Raw genomic sequence first — 19707 nt, 5'->3', positions numbered from 1 at the left:
TATTGTTAGGTTCGGCCATGTCTCTTTTAGGTTCAGGATCTGCTTCAACAAGAATGTCCTTGTCCTTGCTCCTGCTCATATGAAAAAGAAGAGAACAAAAAAGAAAGAGGAATCCTCTATGTCACAGTATAGAGATTCCTTTATGTGAGTAGAAGAAGAAAAGAATAGAAGAAGGAGAAGAGAGAAGTTCGAACACAGAGAGGAAGAGAGGGTTCGAATTTTGAGAAGAAAAGTGTTAGTAATTAAATAAAATAAATAGAAAGAGAGAGAGAGGGAAATTCGAAAATTAGAAGGAAAGAGAAGAAAAATATTTTTTATTTTTATTTTAATTATTAGTTAGAATTTGAAAATTAAGAAAGGGAATGAAATTAAAAGTTAAAACAATTAGTTAAAAAAGATTTTTGAAAAAGAGTGAGGAATTTTCGAAAATTAGAGAAAGAAAAGTAGTTAGGTGGTTTTGAAAAAGATAAGAAATAGCAAAACAAACAAAAAAATCAATTAGTTAGTTGAAAAATATTTGAAAATCAATTTTGAAAAGATAAGAAGTTAGAAAAGATTTTGAAAAAGATATGATTTGAAAAAGATATGTTTGAAATTTATTTTAAGAAAGATTTAATTTTTAAAATCAGAATTAATGACTTGACTCACAAGAAATCAAAAGATATGATTCTAAAATTTAAAGTTTGAATCTTTCTTAAAAAGAAAGTAACAAACTTGAAATTTTTGAATCAAACCATTCATTGTTAGTGTTAATTTCGAAAATTATGAAATAAAGATAAGAAAAAGATTTTGAAAATCAATTTTTAAAGAATTTTCGAAAATAATAAAAGGAAAAAGAAAAGATTTGATTTTGAAAAATATTTTGAAAAGATAAATTTTTGAAATTGAAATCTTGACTTGACTAACATGAAACAACTTATTTTAAAAAATTTTGACTAAGTCAACCCAAAGATTTCGAAAATTATGAGTAAAATAAGGAAAAGATATTTTTTTTATTTTTGAATTTTAATGAGGAAAGAGAAAAACAACTAAATGACTCAAAATATAAAAATTTTGGATTAAAACAAATGATGCATGCAAGAACACTATGAATGTCAAGATGAACACCAAGAACATTTTGAAGATCAAGATGAACATCAAGACTTATTTTTGAAAAATTTTTAAGAAAAGAAAAACTTGCAAGACACCAAACTTAGAAATTTTTCATATTTAGACACTAAGGATTCAATAATGCATATGAAAAACAAGAAAAGACATAAAACAATAAAATGTAAAGATCAAACAAGAAGACTTGTCAAGAACAACTTGAAGATCATGAAGAACACATGCGTGAACTTTTTGAAATTTTTTTTAGAAAATTAAAAAAAAGATGCAATTGACACCAAACTTAAAATTTGACTCTAGACTCAAATAAGAAACACGAAATATTTTTGCTTTTTTTTTATGATTTTATTAAATTTTTTTGGATTTTTTTTGAAAATATCTTTTTGGAAAAACGAAAACAAATAAAAAATTTTTTGAAAGATTTTGGAAAACTTTTTGTAAAGAAAATTACCTAATCTGAGCAACAAGATGAACCGTCAGTTGTCCAAACTCGAACAATCCCCGGCAACAGCGCCAAAAACTTGGTGCACGAAATTGTAATCTCAATGGCGCCAACAACTTCGTATGTACAATTGTAATCTCAACTCTTTTTTACAACCTCGCACAACTAACCAGCAAGTGCACTAGGTCGTCCAAGTAATAAACCTTACATGAGTAAGGGTCGATCCCACGGAAATTGTCGGCTTGAAGCAAGCTATGGTCATCTTGTAAATCTCAGTCAGGCAGATTCAAATGGTTATGGAGTTTTAATAATTAAAAGATAAATAAAACATAAAATAAAGATAGAGATACTTATGTAATTCATTGGTGGGAATTTCAGATAAGCGTATGGAGATGCCTCATTCCTTCTGAATCTCTGCTTTCCTATTGCCTTCATCCAATCCTTCATACTCCTTTCTATGGCAAGCTGTATGTTGGGTGTCACTATTGTCAATGGCTATTTCCCGTCCTCTCAGTGAAAATGGTCCTCTACGGTTTCTGTACGGCTAATCAACTGTCGGATTCCCCGTCTCGGATGAAAAATACCATGCACAGATATCGTATGGCTAATCAGCTGTTGGTTCTCGATCGTGTAGGAATAGGATTTACTATCCTTTTGTGTCTGTCACCACACCCTACAATCGCGAGTTTGAAGCTCGTCACAGTCATCCTATCACAGATCCTACTCGGAATACCACATACAAGGTTTAGACTTTCCAGATCTCAGGAATGCTGCCAATGGGTTCTAGCCTACACCACGGAGGTTCCAATCTCAGATTCAGATGCCACATTGTCAGAGGGGAGTCGATGTGAATCGTTGATTAGAAACCCAAGAGATATACATTCAATCTTGTCTTCATGTAGAGCGGAAGTGGTTGTCAATCACGTGTTCATAAGTGAGAATGGTGAGCGTCACATAATCATCACCTTCATCATGTTTCTTGTGTGCGAATGAATATCTTAGAACAAGAATAAGCATGAACTGAATAGAAAATAGTAGTACTTTGCATTAATACTCGAGGAACAGCAGAGCTCCACACCTTAATCTATGGTGTGTAGAAACTCCACCGTTGAAAATACATAAGTGATAATAGGGTAGGCATGGCCAAATGGCCAGCCCCCATAAAAGTCTAAGATAGCATAAAACTGATAAAAGATCCCTAATACAATAGTAAAAAGTTCTATTTATACTAAACTAGTTACTAGGGTTACAAAAATGAGCAAATGATGCATAAATCCACTTCCAGGCCCACTTGGTGTGTGATTGGGCTGAGCATTGAAGATTTCACGTGTAGAGGTCTTCCTTGGAGTTAAACACCAGTTTGTAACTTGTTTCTGGCGTTTAACTCTGCTTTGCAACTTGTTTCTGGCGTTTAACGCTAGAATAGCGTAGAAAGCTGGCGTTAAACTCCAGTTTGCATCGTCTAATGCAATTTGGACTTCTGTAACTCTAAAAAATTCCATTTCGAGTGCAGGGAGGTCAGAATCTAACAGCATCAGCAGTCCTTTGTCAGCCTCTGAATCAGATTTTTGCTCAGGTCCCTCAATTTCAGCCAGAAAATACCTGAAATCACAGAAAAACATACAAACTCATAGTAAAGTTTAGAAATTTGAATTTTGCTTAAAAACTAATAAAAGTATACTAAAAACTACTAAATCATACTAAAAACTATGTAAAAATAATGCCAAAAAGTGTATAAATTATCCGCTCATCAGTCAGGCAATCCAACTGAGGAGGGGGAAAACATTGAACACCCAACCTCAGAGCAACAAGAAACCAGAAGAAGAAAAGTTGACAGAGGACAATCACACTACTGTCTAGAATACCTCTGAGGACGTTGCACATCCAAGGGTTTGTTATTGGCGTTCATCGCCAAGAAGTGATGCCCACTCTTGGCATTGAATGCCCAAAGGAAGGCAATACACTTGGCGTTCAACGCCAAGAAGGGATACCCACCCTTGGCATTGAACGCCCACAAAGAAACAGTGTTCTTGGCATTGAATGCCAGGAAGGAGGCAATAAGGGTGTTGAACACCCAACTAGGAAAGGTCAGACACATGCAAGTGCTGATAAGGCCCTTCCTAAACAAGCTACTAACCCCCCTTCCGATTCTGTAGGCATCCAACCTACATCAACCAAGGTTGATGAGTATAAGGCTAAGATGCCATATCCTCAGAAGCTCTGTCAAGCAGAAAAGGATAAACAGTTTGCCCGCTTTGTGGATTATCTTAAGACACTTGAGATCAAGATCTCTTTTGCAGATGCTCTTGAACAGATACCTTCTTATGCCAAATTTATGAAGGACATCCTAAGTCATAAGAAGGATTGGAGAGAGGCAAAAATAATCTTCCTCACTGAAGAGTGCAATGCAATTATCCAAAAGAGTTCACCAGAGAAACTCAAGGATCCTATGAGCTTTATGATCCCCTGCACCTTAGGGGATGCCTGTACAAAGACAGCCTTATGTGATCTTGGAGCAAGTATTAACTTAATACCTGCATCACTAATAAAGAAACTCTGTTTAACTCATGAAATTAAACCTATCCGCATATGTCTTCAACTTGCTGATGGTTTTGTTAAACTTCCATCAGGCATAATTGAGGACATGATTATTAGGGTTGGACCCTTTGCTTTTCCCACAGACTTTGTGGTGCTGGAAATGGAAGAGCACAAGTGCAACCCTCATTCTAGGAAGACCCTTCCTAGCTACAGGACGGACCCTCATTGACGTTCAGAAAGGGAAAGTAACCCTGAGAGTCAGTGAGGATGAATTCGTACTAAATGCTATCAAAGCCATGCAGCATCGAGACACTCCAAAGGAGTGTCTGAGTATTGATATCATTGATTTTCTGGTGGAAGAAGTGAATATGGCTGAGGGGCTTGAAGAAGAGTTGAATGGCATCTTTTATGATGCTCAGCCTGAGTTAGAGGAGTCAAAAGAGATAAAGGAGCCTCTGAAAACTCCCAAGGAGGAGGACAAGCCTCCTAAACTCGAGCTCAAACCACTATCATCCTCCTTAAAATATGCATTTCTCAGAGATGGAGATACTTATCCTGTGATTATAAGCTCTTCCTTAGAGCCACAAGAAGAAAAAGCATTAATCCAAGTGCTAAAGACACAGAAGACAGCTCCTGGGTGGACAATAAGTGACTTGAAGGGCATTAGCCCAACCCGATGCATGCACAAGATCCTACTAGAGGATGACGCCAAACCGTTGGTACAACCACAAAGGTGACTGAATCCAGCTATAAAGGAAGTGGTGCAGAAGGAGATCACCAAATTATGGGAGGCTGGGATTATTTATCCCATCTCTGACAGCCCTTGGGTAAACCCTGTCCAAGTTAATTTCATCAAAGAGCATTTTCAAGATTCAAAATCATCACCTGAAGCATCCGAATTCCCTTAGGACCTTTAAAATCAGGTATACTACAAGAGGTTATGTTTCCCTTAGGCCATCTTATCCTTTTTGATACTTTCTACTTTATTCTCTTCTGATTGGATTAACAGCAATTAAAGAACTGATAGACACTAGCATTGTCACAATTTTTGCTAAAAAAGGTTAAAGAACTGGTAGCACCCCATAAATCATAAATTCTTTTATAAAAGTTATGGCTGTTCAAAACTGATGGGTGAAAATTAGATTTCCACACAAACTCACCGGCAAGTGTATCGGGTCGCATCAAGTAGTCAAAGCTCATATGAGTAAGGTCGATCCCATGAGGATTGATGGATCAAGCAACTTTAGTTAGGTGATAAATTTAGTTAAGCTAACAGTGGTGAATTGATTGATATTGAACTAACAGAATGTAAATTGTAGGAAATGTAAAATGCAAAATGTAAAGTGCATCAAATGTAAAAGGAACAGGGTGCAGAGAAATTAAATGGAACAAAAATAACAGAGATAAATATTCATTGGGGACTGAAGATATCATAATCCACAATGAATCAAATGGGTCTCAACTCCTTTCTCAATCATATGAGTAGATCTATGGCGGATTGAAATGATTGGATCCCAATTCCTTGGCAATCCAATCTCTCTAATCATAATCAATCTTGCCAATTCCTTGATCTAATTGTCACAAGAAGAGGTTAAGTACATGTCTCTCATCCATAAGCCACACTAACTCTTAGGATCTCAATTCCTCCCGAATGGTGTTGATCAAAAGAGTAGTGAAGGATAGAGCCTTAGTCCTAATGCTCATGATTTCCCTTCCGAGGCTCACACAAGCATTCACAGATTCAAAATCCCTTCCGGAGTGAATTAAAGCATAGCTGCTCCCCCTAATGAATTGGGGTTCAATTGATCATCGCTCTAAAACACTTGCAGGAAATTTAAATTGCATAAAAGTAAATCAAGCTCAATAAGAACAGAAATGTAAAATTGGCAGAAAGAAAAGTTGCAGAAGAGAATTGCAGAATTGAAGTTGTATAAGCTAAATTGAATTCAATACTGAAATGTAAAAAGTGCAAAAATGTAAAAGTGTCTGCAAGGGCCTACTACTCTACTCCTACTCCTACTCCTACTGCTACCTACTACTAACGCAGCCTACTGTCTCCTCCTAACTAACCGTCCTATCCGAGCTATCTAATGAATTGAAATTAATGCCTTTATATAGGCTTACCTAAACTACAAATTGAAATGAAATTCAAAACAAATTACAATTAAATGAAATTCCTATTCTAGATAATCCTTGTGGTTTTAATTGAGTGATCAGAGTGGGCTTGCTTGCTTGTTGTCCAAATGGGCTTGGAATGAAGCTAATTTGAGCAGAAATGCAATTCCAGGTGAGTGTAGCGTTCATTTAGAGAGCGAAGCGTTCGGGCACCTATGCGTATGCGTGCTATACGTTTGCGCGTCCCTGGTGTTTTGGCTCATTGCTATGATTGAAAACATGTTTTTTTTGGTCCTAATTTCACTATGTTTAATCCTCTCTTATTACCATTCGATGCCTTGATATGTGTGTTAAGTATTTTCAGAGATTACAGGGCAGGAATGGCGTAGAGGATGGAAAGGAAGCATGCAAAAGTGGAAGGAATACGAGAAGTTGAAGGAACTGCAAAGCTGTCAACCCTGACCTCTTTGCACTCAATCAATCATAACTTGAGCTACAAAAGTCTAAATGAGACGGTTTCAGTTGCGCTGGAAAGCTAACATCCGGGGCTTCGCAACGATATATAATTTGCCATAGTTGACCTAGCGTTTAAGGACGCGCACGCACAAAGCATGTGCACATTCGCGAAAAGTCCATCGGTGCGCACGCACACCTGGCACGTACGCGAGACATGCGCGACGTACTGCGATTGCAGAAATTGCTGGGGGCAATTTCTGGGCTATTTTTGACCCAGTTTTTGGCACAGAAAATACAAATTAGAGGCTGCAGAGTGGGAGAATCATTCAATTAAATCATTCACTTCTCATTCACACAATTTTTAGGTTTAGATGTAGGTTCTAGAGAGAGAGGCTCTCTCCTCTCTCTTAGGTTTTTATGATTAGGATTTCTCTTCTACTTTTAATTCTTCTAGTACTCTAGTTTATTGATTTTTCCTTCTTGATTATTTGATGTTGCTACTTGGTTTATGAATTCTCATCCCTCGAAACTACATCTAAAACCTAAAATTATGAAAAGTGAGAAGTCCTCTTGATTCCTCCACTCTGCAGCCTCTAATCTGTATTTTCTGGGCCAAGAACTCGGTCAAAAATAGCCCAGAAATTGCTGGGGACAATTTCTAGGTCGTTGAATTTTCTGCAAAATGACGCGTGCGCGTGATTCACGCATGCGTGTCGCTTATCTTGTACGGCCACTCTGGCAAATTATATATCATTTCGAAGCCCCAGACGTTAGCTTTCCAACACAACTAGAACCGCTTCATTTGGACCTCTATAGCTCAAGTTATGATCGATTGAGTGCGAAGTGGTGCTGACAGCTTTGCAGTTCCTTCAGCTTCTTGAATTCCTTCCGCTTTTGCATGCTTCCTTTCCATCCTCTACGTCATTCTTACCTTGTAATCTTTGAAAAAACGTAACACACATATCAAGGCATTGAATGGTAATAAGAGAGAATTAAACATAGCTAAATTAAGACCAAAGAAACATGTTTTCAATCATAGCACAAAATAAGGAAGGAAAATGTAAAACATGCGAATTGAATAAATAAGTGTGAGATTAGTGGATAAAATGCACTCAATTAAGCACAAGATGTACCACAAAATAGTAGTGTATCACTCATCGACACGTACACGTCCCTTGCAGCGTTCACTAAACGAACGTAGTCTTCATGTAGTGAACGCTCCTTCCACGCGTACGCGTCACCCACGCGTATGCGTGAATTGCAAAATGTCACATCCACGCTGCGCCTACATCCACGCGTTTACGTGCTTGTTCCCAAAAATCACATCTGACGCGTACGCGTCGATGGCTAAATTTCAAATCATATTTTCACAAGCATCGCAGGCGCTCATTCAAAGTGAACATAGCGTTCATTGCTGGTGAACGCTGATCCTTCTTCCACGCGTGCGCGCCATGCATGCGTACGCGTGGATCTCCAAAAGTGTCATCCTGCGCGTAAGCGCCTTGTACGCGTGCGCGTCAATTGTAAACGTAGCGTTTATCAACTGAACGTAGTGTTCTCCTACACTACTTCCTTCTTTGTTTCTTCCTCTTATTTGTTTTCACCTGTTATTAATCAAACATGCCATCAAAGCCTTGGCATAATCATCATTCATATTATCAACTAAATCTTTCAAAAATCTCATGAAAATGCATAAAATCAACAATGTTTGATTAATTTAGCATGAATTTCTCATCCAAGCACTTACTTCTTGCCTAAAAATTCATGAAAACTAAGCAAAAACACATAAATTCATGAAAAACCTACACCGAGTAAGACATGAATTCATTTAAATTAATTATATCATAGAGGAAACATTTGGCAAGGGGACAAACAACCAGAAGAACTAAGCTCAAATAGTAAAGTTCAAGGCATCAGTTCTATACTATAGATATAATGCATGAATTTGTATCTCTAGAATTGCTTGCTTATTAAAGATACTTAGACTTATTCAGATTCATTACAATTTACAAAGGTAACAAAAATTTCAAGAAAAAATTGCATCGTTCAATTACCTGAAGTTTAGTAGCTAAACCTTTCTTCTCCTCCTCAAGTTCTCTAATCTATTTTTTTAACAAATAAATAAATGAAACATTGATTAGTAGATGTAGGAGCAACAATTATAAGTATCTCCATTCCTGCAGAGGCATAAGAGAAAGGTCCTCAATAAAAGCATCAATTCAGACTGTGGCTACATTTAAGTATTTAATCCAGCAGGCAAAAGTTATCAAACTCAAGAATTTGCCTAAACTCGCAAAGCCTAGGTAGACTTTAAAATGTAAAATTCAACCCATAAAACTGAAACTAGTAAGCGTTGTTGAGTTAATTCAGGAGTTTGATAAACTAGCCACAGGCTGCATAGTCTATTTCTAGTTTAATCTTATTTATACAGAGAATAATACTACATATAATAAACGAAGATCGCAGTATAATACACAAATTATCAAGCCCTCATAAATAAGACGACATTCTAATTCACGTCGTCTGATCTTAGCTACCTATGGTGCCAATAGAATTGGCAAGAGGAATTGAAGAGGGGGTTCAAAAAGGAAACTAGAAATCTTGGTCTTGTACTATCATTGACTGCTGACACTACATCATCTAACAGAGATTAATCACTTTGAAGACAGTAAAGCTGACAAATATTGTCAGAAGCTACAAAAATAAAAAGGACAAATCATTAGCATTTATTGTTTTAACTTCTTCTTGGACAATATTTGGAACAACCAGCTCTAAAAGAGCCAGTAAATCCCACATTTCGCATCAGTATGCAAAATCTGAAATTAATCTTATAAGTAACTATTAACAACATAAAAAGGGACCTCTATGATATCTAATTGTAACTACAATAGCAATGCCCCTCAAATATATTATTCATTTGTCAACATAAGATAAGAAAAATTAATACATTGCATATGAACATTTTAGTTGAATTTATTTACTTATTTATTATAGTGGAATGCACTAGGCCCAAAAGAAAAAGAAGACTAAATAAATCAAATTTTAATTGGATTTAATTTGATCAAGATGAATGAAAATATCAAGAACTTACAACGCCATTAAACAAGGCAGTGCCACTTATTTTAAAAATGAACTCAACAGGGAATAATTCCAAATATTAAATTCAAGTTGAAAATATCCAACTACCCTACCTTCTGAACATAATCTAAGTATAATTTTCCCCCCTTTTAGGACATAGCGAAACAATAGAACAAATTATCGTTTAACCATTTTTCTCAGAAATTTTCATTTCTATTCCCCCACCCCTCTCTTCCTCCCCCTCCCACTAAAAATGTAGACAACAAACATTAAAAACAAAAGAAAGAAAAAAAGAATGAAGTAGAAAAAGTACCGGCAAAGGGACATTGATGACACGACAAAAGATCTTGGTGGGAAATTTGAACACTGGAATTCTCTGATTTAGTTCCTGATTTGTTGATTCTTCTAACTACAGCTACAAAATACACATAGGAGTATTAGAACTTGGACCATCCTGACAAATTTTTTCATATTAAATATGCAAGTAAGTTTCTTCGTCTAAAAGATAATCACATAGAAAGAGTACTAAAAGTAGCAAAACTGTCGGCTATGAATTTCTTCTCGGTAAAAGAGAAATAGCCTCGTTGCAAGTATAGTTCCCAACCGACAAACAATGCTCAATCAAAGTTTTAATGTTTGGTTGTCACAAGTACAAACCCCAATGAAAATTAACCAAAGTATTCAAACCTCGGGTCCTCTCACAAGATATTGCAATAAAGTGATCAATTATTGACTCTGAAGGAACAAGGGGGGTTTGATTTGGTAAAAGGACAAGGAAATAAATGACAAGAAAAATAAAGCAAACAACTAAGGAAAGCAAATAATAAAGAGAGACATTCATGACAAGGATTGAGAATATAGACTTTCTATCCTAGTCACTAATCATAACAATAATTAACAAGAATTTATCTTATTTCGTCATCTCCAACAATGGAAGAACGTACAATATTATCTTCACACGAGAGAAAGTCAATAAGACTAGTTAATCTCAATCCAAAAGTCCTAATCAACTTACTAATTGAATTAGCAAAAAGATTAGCGTCAATGGAAACAATATTAACTAACAACTCTAGATCATCAACGTGGTTGGGTATTAATGACTCAAGATTGCTTAATTTCTCTTTCAAAGCCAAGAATGCTTAAGAATCTACTCTAATATCCAACCAAGCGTTTTGTCAAACACTTGGAAGGCATAAAAGGAAAACATCATAAAATTGCAAGAAATATAAATCTACAACTACCCAATTGCAAGAAAACAATAACAACAACTCAATTAAACAATAAAGAATATAAAACATAAATTGCATTAAAAGGAAATCTAAATCCAACAAAGTGCTCATAAACATGAAAAGTGGCTAAAACAAACGAAATAGCAAGAGAAACTAGAAGAATTAAAGTACTAGAACAAGAAAATAAAAAGAAAAGTAGATGAAAACAAGAAATTAAACCTAGATCTAAGGTGGAAATTGACCTAAGAATCCTAATTTTAGAGAGAAGATGGAGCTTCTCTCTTTAGAAAACTTACATGATGCTAACCTAAAACTAAGTGCTCCCCCTTTGTCCAATCTTCAATTCTGCATGAAATAGTTTTTGGAATTAGTTGGATTTGGTCCTGGAAAGCTCAGAAATCGCCCCTATTATTTTCTGTAACACCCCAATTACCCTAAGCCTTACCTCTAGCCGTAAATGCAAAGGTTAACCAAGGGTTACGACAACTTTAAGGCTTATACATATATATATATATATATATATATATAGATATAGAAGGAAATAATATATCCTAGAAGCCTGATGAAGGAATAAGTTCAAAAATCAGATTTACAGAAGCGCGAAACGATCAGACGAAGCTAACGCACAAGACACAAGGTTTAGATGAAAAGAATAAAACGTATATATAGATACAATGTTATTATTATCATAGAGAACTAGCCGTAGCTTGCGAAGTTTAAGCCGACTAGTTACAAATAGAAGATATAGATTTTTAGAATTAAAACAGCTTATACAACCTATCTCTCAAATAAGCCTTTAAGGCCATAAAGATAAATATACAAAAGGTGAGAGAAGACTATGACGAAAGTAAAACAGAAATAAAGAAGGAACAAACCATACTCCGCCCTGTCACCATATCCACAATCTCACCGAAGTAGATTATGACCTGCATCTGAAAAACAACAACAAAGTATGGAATGAGAACCGGAGGTTCTCAGTATGGTAACAGTGCCCAATAATGTAAGATGTAAGGCCCCATGACGCCAAAGGCAATCCTAGAACTTCACATCGCATACTAATCTTCAAGCTTAGAACAAAAATAAATAAAAGAACTTAAACCATAAACCAATGTTATCTAAACTTAGGGGTAATTCTAACTAATACTAATCACACCGCTGTATCCCACAGCCTTCGCCAACCTAACCTCCGTGCAATCCCATCGCCACCGCCTACCAAACCTCCTTAGCACCAGACAAACACAATTAATACAAACAAATAAAACACAGATAGTTTTCATATACAGCAAGTAATTCACGAAGTAAGTAGGCATGTTATACAATTAAGCAATCTCAAGTAAACAAAGCAAGCAAGTATATAGAAGATGCATATGATGAATGTCTATCCTATTGGCTCGTGATATCACTTGTCGGTCCGTAAATGCCAACCCGACACATCCGCTCGGATGTAGCCTTTTCTGCCACATCAGAGATATAGTTTCCTGTACACTCATGCAGCAGCAATCTGCTGCGTTAGAGATATAGTGCCTTGTTTACTCCTGTAGTCGGGAGTCTACTACGTCAAGGATATAAGCCCCGCACACTTCCTGTAGCAGAGAAGAAAATAACCACAACTACTGTTGTAGTAGAACAAATTGCCACGTCGGAGGTATAGGCCCCGCGCACTCTCAACAACACTAGTCTTGCAGCAGAGAAATTTGCTGCGCCGAGGATATAGGTCCTGCACACTCTCAACATCAACTAGTCATGTAGCAGAACAATCTGCTATGCCGGAGATATAGGCTCCGCGCACTCTCACATAATCCAAACATTTCCTCATTATTCCTTTCCAAGTTCTCACCTCATCACAACCATCATCAATTCATATTTCCCATTCCGAACTCCCTAGTTAATCAGTTTTCAGTTCATATATCCCTCTTCCTTCTCTCTCAACTAACTCATCCGCAATACACCAGAAACCTAACCCTTCGTTCTCAAAGTTTTCAAAATAAACATCAAATAAAACCCATAGCTTATTTCCCATATTCCCACACTCAAATCGATCCCAAAGGCCTTAAAATGGTGTTATAGAAGCATACAACCTTGTTTGGAAGGTAAAATAGTTGAAAACAAAGTTTAAAATTATGAAACAGGGCGTGTGCGTCCGCACAGGGGTGTGCATATCCACAGGGGCGTGCGTATGCATAGGTACAAATTTTTATAAGGTCTGTGCGCTCGCACAAGGTGTGCTAGCACCCCCAACAGACTGGCGTTCCCAACGTGTGCGTGCGCACAGGGCTGTGCATACGCACAGGTCCCAATTTCCCATTGGTGTGCGCGCGTACCAGCTATGCCAGCACTGCAAGCAGATTGCCTGCCTCTGCATGTGCGGATGTAGAGTGTGCATGCGCACATTCCAGAAAACTCAAAATTCTGTAACTTTGTAGAATTTCAAGTTTTCAACACCAACTTTGAATGATCATAACTCCCTCTACCAATTTCCAAATTTTACAAACTTTATATCAAATCGAAGGGTTTTCAATAATATTTAATTCTAATTCTAATTCAACCTCTTTTGAAAACCGAGGCAAAAGTTATGATCAGACAAAGATCACCAAAAATATATTTTTACCAAAAGCCTCAAAACCTCAAATTTACCAAAATTCCCAATTCAAACCAAACCAATCACAACCCAAACAATACCAAAATAACATAAAATTCCAGAATAGCCTAATTACACCATTCAACACCATCAGAATCCTTATTCATCAACATTGAAAACCTTCTTAAACACTCATAATCATCATCAACCAATAACAACATCAACAACCACTATAATCCTTATCAATTCCAATAATCATTAACAAACAAAAACTAACGTTAATCAAGTCCATTATGAAACTCATCAACACCCACTTTCAAATGTCACACCCATCAACACAATTCATCAATATTCATCATCTACCAATACCAAGCATCACACTCAATCCCATTTCACCTCTATCTAAATATTTCACACCATATTATCATACAACATCATAATCCATCAATATACTCAAAAATCATCAACCCATCATAATTCATCATAAATCATCATTCAACAACTTAAATCCTCAAATCATTATACATCATCATCATACAACAATCTGAACAACCAACAACCATCAACAATTAACATCAAACCACATATAATTACTCATACACCAACCATATCTAATCCTATCTTAGAGTCAACTAGCCTAAGTATCCAGAAACATTACATATTACATAAAGGAAACCGAAACCATACCTTGGCCAATTTCCAACCACACCAAATACCAAAACGAAGCCACCAAGCTTGATTCAAAGCCTCAACCAACTCCAACAAACACCAAAACTCAATCTAACGTTACATATATCACCAAAATAAAAACCTAAGATACACAAAACAACTAAACACAAGGGTTTAGTGGAAACTTACCTTATCCAACGTAAGTAGGGGTAAAATCCAACAATTACCCGCTACTAGAGATCACCTAAATAAGCAAAACCACAAATTTACTAAAAATCATAACCAAAAAATGCGCAGAACTTAGGGCACAAAACTAGAGAGTGGACAGCAATTTCTTACCAGGTTTCTTTGAATAGAAACACAGAGCTCGACAAGAGCTTCGCGTGGCCACAAATGGCTCGTCTATCGGAACTCCAGATCAAATGTTATGGCTCCCGGAAGGTGGAGGTGAATAGTGTAACCCCTTTCTTCTCCCATCTCTCTCAAATCCACTCCTCCCTCTCTTTTGGAGCTGAGAAATGAGCTAAAAGCTCATTAAATTCACTTATATATGATGGGCCTTGGGTCTGGTTTGGGCCCTGATGACTTGCATCATCTACCTTTCTTTCTTGAATAAAAAGGACCACAAAAGAGCATAATATCATTTAATCATTGCAATTCATGCAATATTTGATGAATAGTATAGTACATTGCTTTGAAATAAGGTTGTGCTAAATTTCAGGTAAAAAAGACATCAAAAATAGGAAGGAAACAACAAAATAAGCTGGGCGTGTGAAACGGGCATGCCATTGGAGCAAACGCCACAAAAAGTACACTAGCGTCGCACGCCAGAGGCTGGGCGTGGCACGCTAGTGCTGAAGTCCAGAGGGGTTCTCAAGCATGTACATGGGCGTGGCACGCCAGAAGCTGGGCATGGCTCGCTAATACATTTTTCCAGAGAGCAACATTGAAGGCCATTTAAGGGGCGTGGCACGCCTAGCCCATCACTTACTATAGGGCGTGCCACTTGGTGTCGAAGGCGTAGCACGCCAGCTTCAAAAGTCACTTGGGCGTGCCACTTGAGGAGTCAGGCCTGGCACACCAAGCTTGAGGAACCAACAAATTAATGGGCATGCCACTTGAGCAACATGGTGTGGCACACTAGTACAAGATTCCAGAGAAGAAATTATAGGCTAAAAAAAGGCCTGGGCGTGCCACTTGAGATCGAAGGCATGGCACGCCAAGCTCTCATCCCCACTTAGGCGTGCTAATTGAGCAACTAGGTGTGGCACCTAATGCACAAGGAAGCCAAAGAAAAGGCTAGGTGCACCACTTGGTGTCGAAGGCATGGCATGCCAGCTCAAGAATCTCACTATAGCGTGCCACTTGAATGCTGGGTGTGGCACGCCAGCTACTGGAACCAAGGCAAGATGATGGGCATGGCACACTGGTTATATTTTCTAGAGAGGAAGTTAAGAAGCCAACCATAAGGGCGTGCCACTTGGCGACGAAGGCATGGCACGCTAGCATCCATCCTCCACTCCGGGCATGCCACTTGAATGTTGGGAGTGGCACGCCAGCGAAGGAGCCAAGCACACAAATGGGTGTGGCATGCTAGATCCTGGGCATGCCATGCTAGTTCAATTTTCCAAAAGAAAGAAGAAGAGGGAGAAGACCTAGGCGTGCCACTTTGGCTCGAAGGCGTGGCACGCCAGGCTACATGGGTAATTAAAAGACCCTGGGCATGCCACTTGGGCTCGAAGGCGTGGCACGCCAGAGAATCTAATGAAGGAGGGCATGCCACTTGAAGTGCTAGGCATGGCACGCCAAGCCAAAATTAGAGGAGGATGTGGCACGCTACTGAAGCGCCAACCACACGCCAGCTGGGAGATCAGGTTTATTGAGTTTTTTTTCCCTCTAAATTGTAATTTTCCTTTTCCACTTTTGAATTTCTTTTATTTTGAGAGCTAGGAGTAGTATAAATAACCCCAAGAAGTACTGAGAAAGGGGTTAAGCAGTTAGAAGAGCTTTTAGTTTTACTTTTCATTCCATCTTGAGTACTTTTCTCTAAGCTATGAGTAGCTAAATTCCCTCTCATTGAGAGAGGGAGCTCTATGGTACTTGATGGATTAATGATAGTGAATTTTCTTCTTCTTTTCATCTTCTCTTTGATTTTCTATAAGAAATTTCGTTTTTCATGCTAGGTGTTCAATCATCTTGGAAAAGAGGTTGAATGCAAAATGGGTTTCATGGGAACCTTGGAAAAGGAAACATGAAACCATGCTTGAAATCCCTTTTCACACTTGAGTAGAATCTGGGTTTTGGTGTTTGAATATGGTGACATACAATTCTCCCTATATCTGGACCTATGATGATGTATGGTATAATCAGGGACCAATTATATCTCTCTTCATGAGCAATTAGACCAAGGAATTGGCTATTGATCAAGATCTGAGAGATTGAGTTACCAAGAGATTGGGGCTCAATCAATCATGATTGCCAAGAGGTCAATGAGATGCATGATTGAAGAGGATATAAGCTGAATTTAATCCAAAGAGACAACATCTCTTGATCTCAATAAATTTCCCTTATTCTCATCTATCACTTTCTTTATAGCTTCCATTTACATTCTGCAATCCCCCATTCCCGTTTATAATTCAGTCATTTATGTTTCTGCTCTTTACATTCTTGCCATTTCTATTTCTGCACTTTACTGCTTTTCTTTACTTTCATGTCATTTACGTTTCTGCCCATTTAAAATTATGCATTCACAATCCATTTTGTTTAGCTTGACTAATTCACCAATTGATTAAAATTGCTCAAAACTACCAATCTCTGTGGATACGATCCCACTCCACTGTGGGTTAATACTTGACGATGTGCGCTAGCCAAAAGAGTGGATTCATAATCAAAAAAATTTTATGGAGTTTGAATTCCGAACTCATCAGGCCCGGTCCAACCCGTTATCGTTTTTAGCCCATTTGGCCCACTTTGGGCCAAAACTTTTAAGATTAGTGCCCGGTTTTCAATTCCAAAATTATTTTTGTCCCTTTTAAAACAATAAATCAATTTTCCAAAATCTTATTTTTCTAAAAACACAGTACCAGACAGACTTAAACTGGTTTGGCTGCCGGTTCGTGATTTTTCTCGGTTTTTCTCAGAAAATACATTTTCTGACTCAGAAAAATTCACTGAAACCAAATTTCACCTTTATACTTTCAAAGAGTAAAATATCGTTTTTGTCCCCAACGTTTGAGGTAACTCATATTTGTGTCCCTAACGTTTAAATTGTTCTATTTGTATCCCTAACGTTTATAAAAGTGATTCAATGTTATCCTACTATCAATTATACTAACAAATCAAATTATATTTTTTAATTATTCTCACTTAGATGTATTCATTCTCAATTAGGTTTCACTTGGATGTGTTCAATATTAATATTATACCCACTATTTGTGTTTAGATTCAATTATGTCCCTATAAAAGTGAATAATGTAAATGTTGTAGGAATTAGTTTCAACTTTTGATAAGCTATTTTTCGCAGTGGATCATTGATTCTATCCAAAATATTTGTATTCTAACTTCAAGAAGAGATTTTTAAAAGTCAAACTAAAGTTTTTATGATGTGTAATTGACGGCAGGATAACATTGAATCACTTTTATAAATGTTAGGGATACAAATAGGACGATTTAAACGTTAGGGACACAAATAGAATTTACCCCAAACATTGGGACAAAAACGATACTTTACTCTACTTTCAAATTAAAACTTCTAAATTTTGAATCCATCTCAGGCACTTAAAATTATTATTATTTTATTAAAATGATTTTACGTGAAAAACCCGGTTCTTACATCCTCCCCTCCTTAAAAAGATTTTCGCCCTCAAAAATTGAACCACACGATATATCCTTTTTGAAACGCCCTACTGTGTCGATGTCCCCTCTCATCTTCTGCTGCGTCACTCTGATTATCGTCATTACGAATCCGAAATTTTCCTTAAAGCAAATACCGACTTTTGTAACAATCTTCCAAAATATTCAAAACATGATCATTATCAAACCCTTTTCAAAAGACTCGAAAATTATTTACTCTTAAATCAATTACTTTGAAGCATAATTCTCCTAAATTCATCAAAATCCTTAAATCAGAACCTTTTCAAATTGAATCCCTTCTGATAAGTTAATTTTCAAGCCAAAATCATAAGTTGGTCAAATCATAGAACTCACTTTTCTTTTTAAACGATATCATTCAAACCAAAAATTTCGACTTTCTTTCAAAACCAAATCATTTAAACCAACAGTCTCAATCCAAATTTTCAAAATCATATTAAGCATTAAAACTTCTTCAACGTAGTTCAAGAACATACCAGTTAGAAACTAAAAATCATAAGTGAAAACCGTAAAAGCGTCGATCGTTACTCCCGTTGCCGCAAGTGCTAAGCCGCACCCATCAGCCGATATGCCGCAAACTCCACGAATAGAATTCTCTAGAACATGCTGAGCTCATAATGCATAGGCTAAGCTGGTCGCTCTTACTACCTCTCCATTAATGTGAACGACCTTATCTGCGAGTTGCCATTTAGGTTTCCTTTCCACACCAAACAATTGATATCTAGGTGATCAGTCTTAACATCAAAAGCCTAGTTCTTCAATTATCCCAAAGGCACTCATAAACAAGCATTCTATGTATATCAAGCAGATATCCTAAATAGCATGAAAGAAAAATGACCCAGAGTGTGCAACGAAGCACAATCAAACCATCCCTCAGGCTCACGAGGACGAACCGCTCTGATACCACTAAATGTAACACCCCAATTACCCTAAGCTTTACCACTAGCCGTAAATGCAAAGGTTAATCAAGGGTTACCCCAATTCCAAGGCTTATACATATATATATATATAAGGAAATAATATATCCTAGAAGCCTGATGAAGGAATAAGTTCAAAATCAAATTTACAAAAGCGTGAAATGTTCTCACGAAGCTAATGCACAAGACACAAGGTTTAGATGAAAAGAATAAAACATATATATAGATACAATGTTATTATTATCATAGAGAACTAGCCGTAGCTTGTAGAGTTTAAGCCGACTAGTTACAAATAGAAGATATAGGTTTTAGAATTAAAACAGCTTATACAACATATCTCTCAAATAAGCCTCTAAGGCCATAAAGATAAATATACAAAAGGTGAGAGAATACTATGACAAAAGTAAAACAAAAATAAAGAAGGAATGAACCATAGTCCGCTTTATCACCATATCTGCAATCTCACTGAAGTAGATTACGACCTGCATCTGAAAAACAACAACAAAGTATGGAATGAAAACCGGAGGTTCTCAGTTTGGTAAGAGTGCCCAATAATGTAAGATGTAAGGCCCCGGGACGCCGAAGGTAATCCTAGAACTTCATATCGCATACTGATATTCAAGCTTAGAACAAAAATAAATAAAAGAACTTAAACCATAAACCAGGGTTATCTAAAGTTAGGGGTAATTCTAACTAATACTAATCACACCG

At 37.0% G+C, this 19707-nt stretch overlaps 2 protein-coding genes across 3 annotated transcripts in view; both read left to right on the top strand.

Annotated features, from left to right (window-relative positions):
- LOC112805426 (agamous-like MADS-box protein AGL19) overlaps positions 1-16865 on the top strand; it is a 72134-nt gene extending 55269 nt beyond the window's left edge. For both annotated transcript variants that reach the window (XM_072198652.1, XM_072198647.1), the window contains exon 8: positions 14931-16865. In XM_072198652.1, the coding sequence (XP_072054753.1) occupies positions 14931-14984 (54 nt within the window). In that variant the 3' untranslated portion in view covers positions 14985-16865. The remainder of the gene's footprint in view (positions 1-14930) is intronic.
- Positions 1-19707, top strand: part of LOC112805413 (protein STAY-GREEN 1, chloroplastic) — a 77708-nt gene that overhangs the window by 34855 nt on the left and 23146 nt on the right. The window lies entirely within an intron of this gene.

Source organism: Arachis hypogaea, chromosome 1, assembly GCF_003086295.3.
Source record: "Arachis hypogaea cultivar Tifrunner chromosome 1, arahy.Tifrunner.gnm2.J5K5, whole genome shotgun sequence".
Classification (NCBI taxonomy): domain Eukaryota; kingdom Viridiplantae; phylum Streptophyta; class Magnoliopsida; order Fabales; family Fabaceae; genus Arachis; species Arachis hypogaea.
This window is presented reverse-complemented; position numbering and strand designations above follow the sequence as displayed.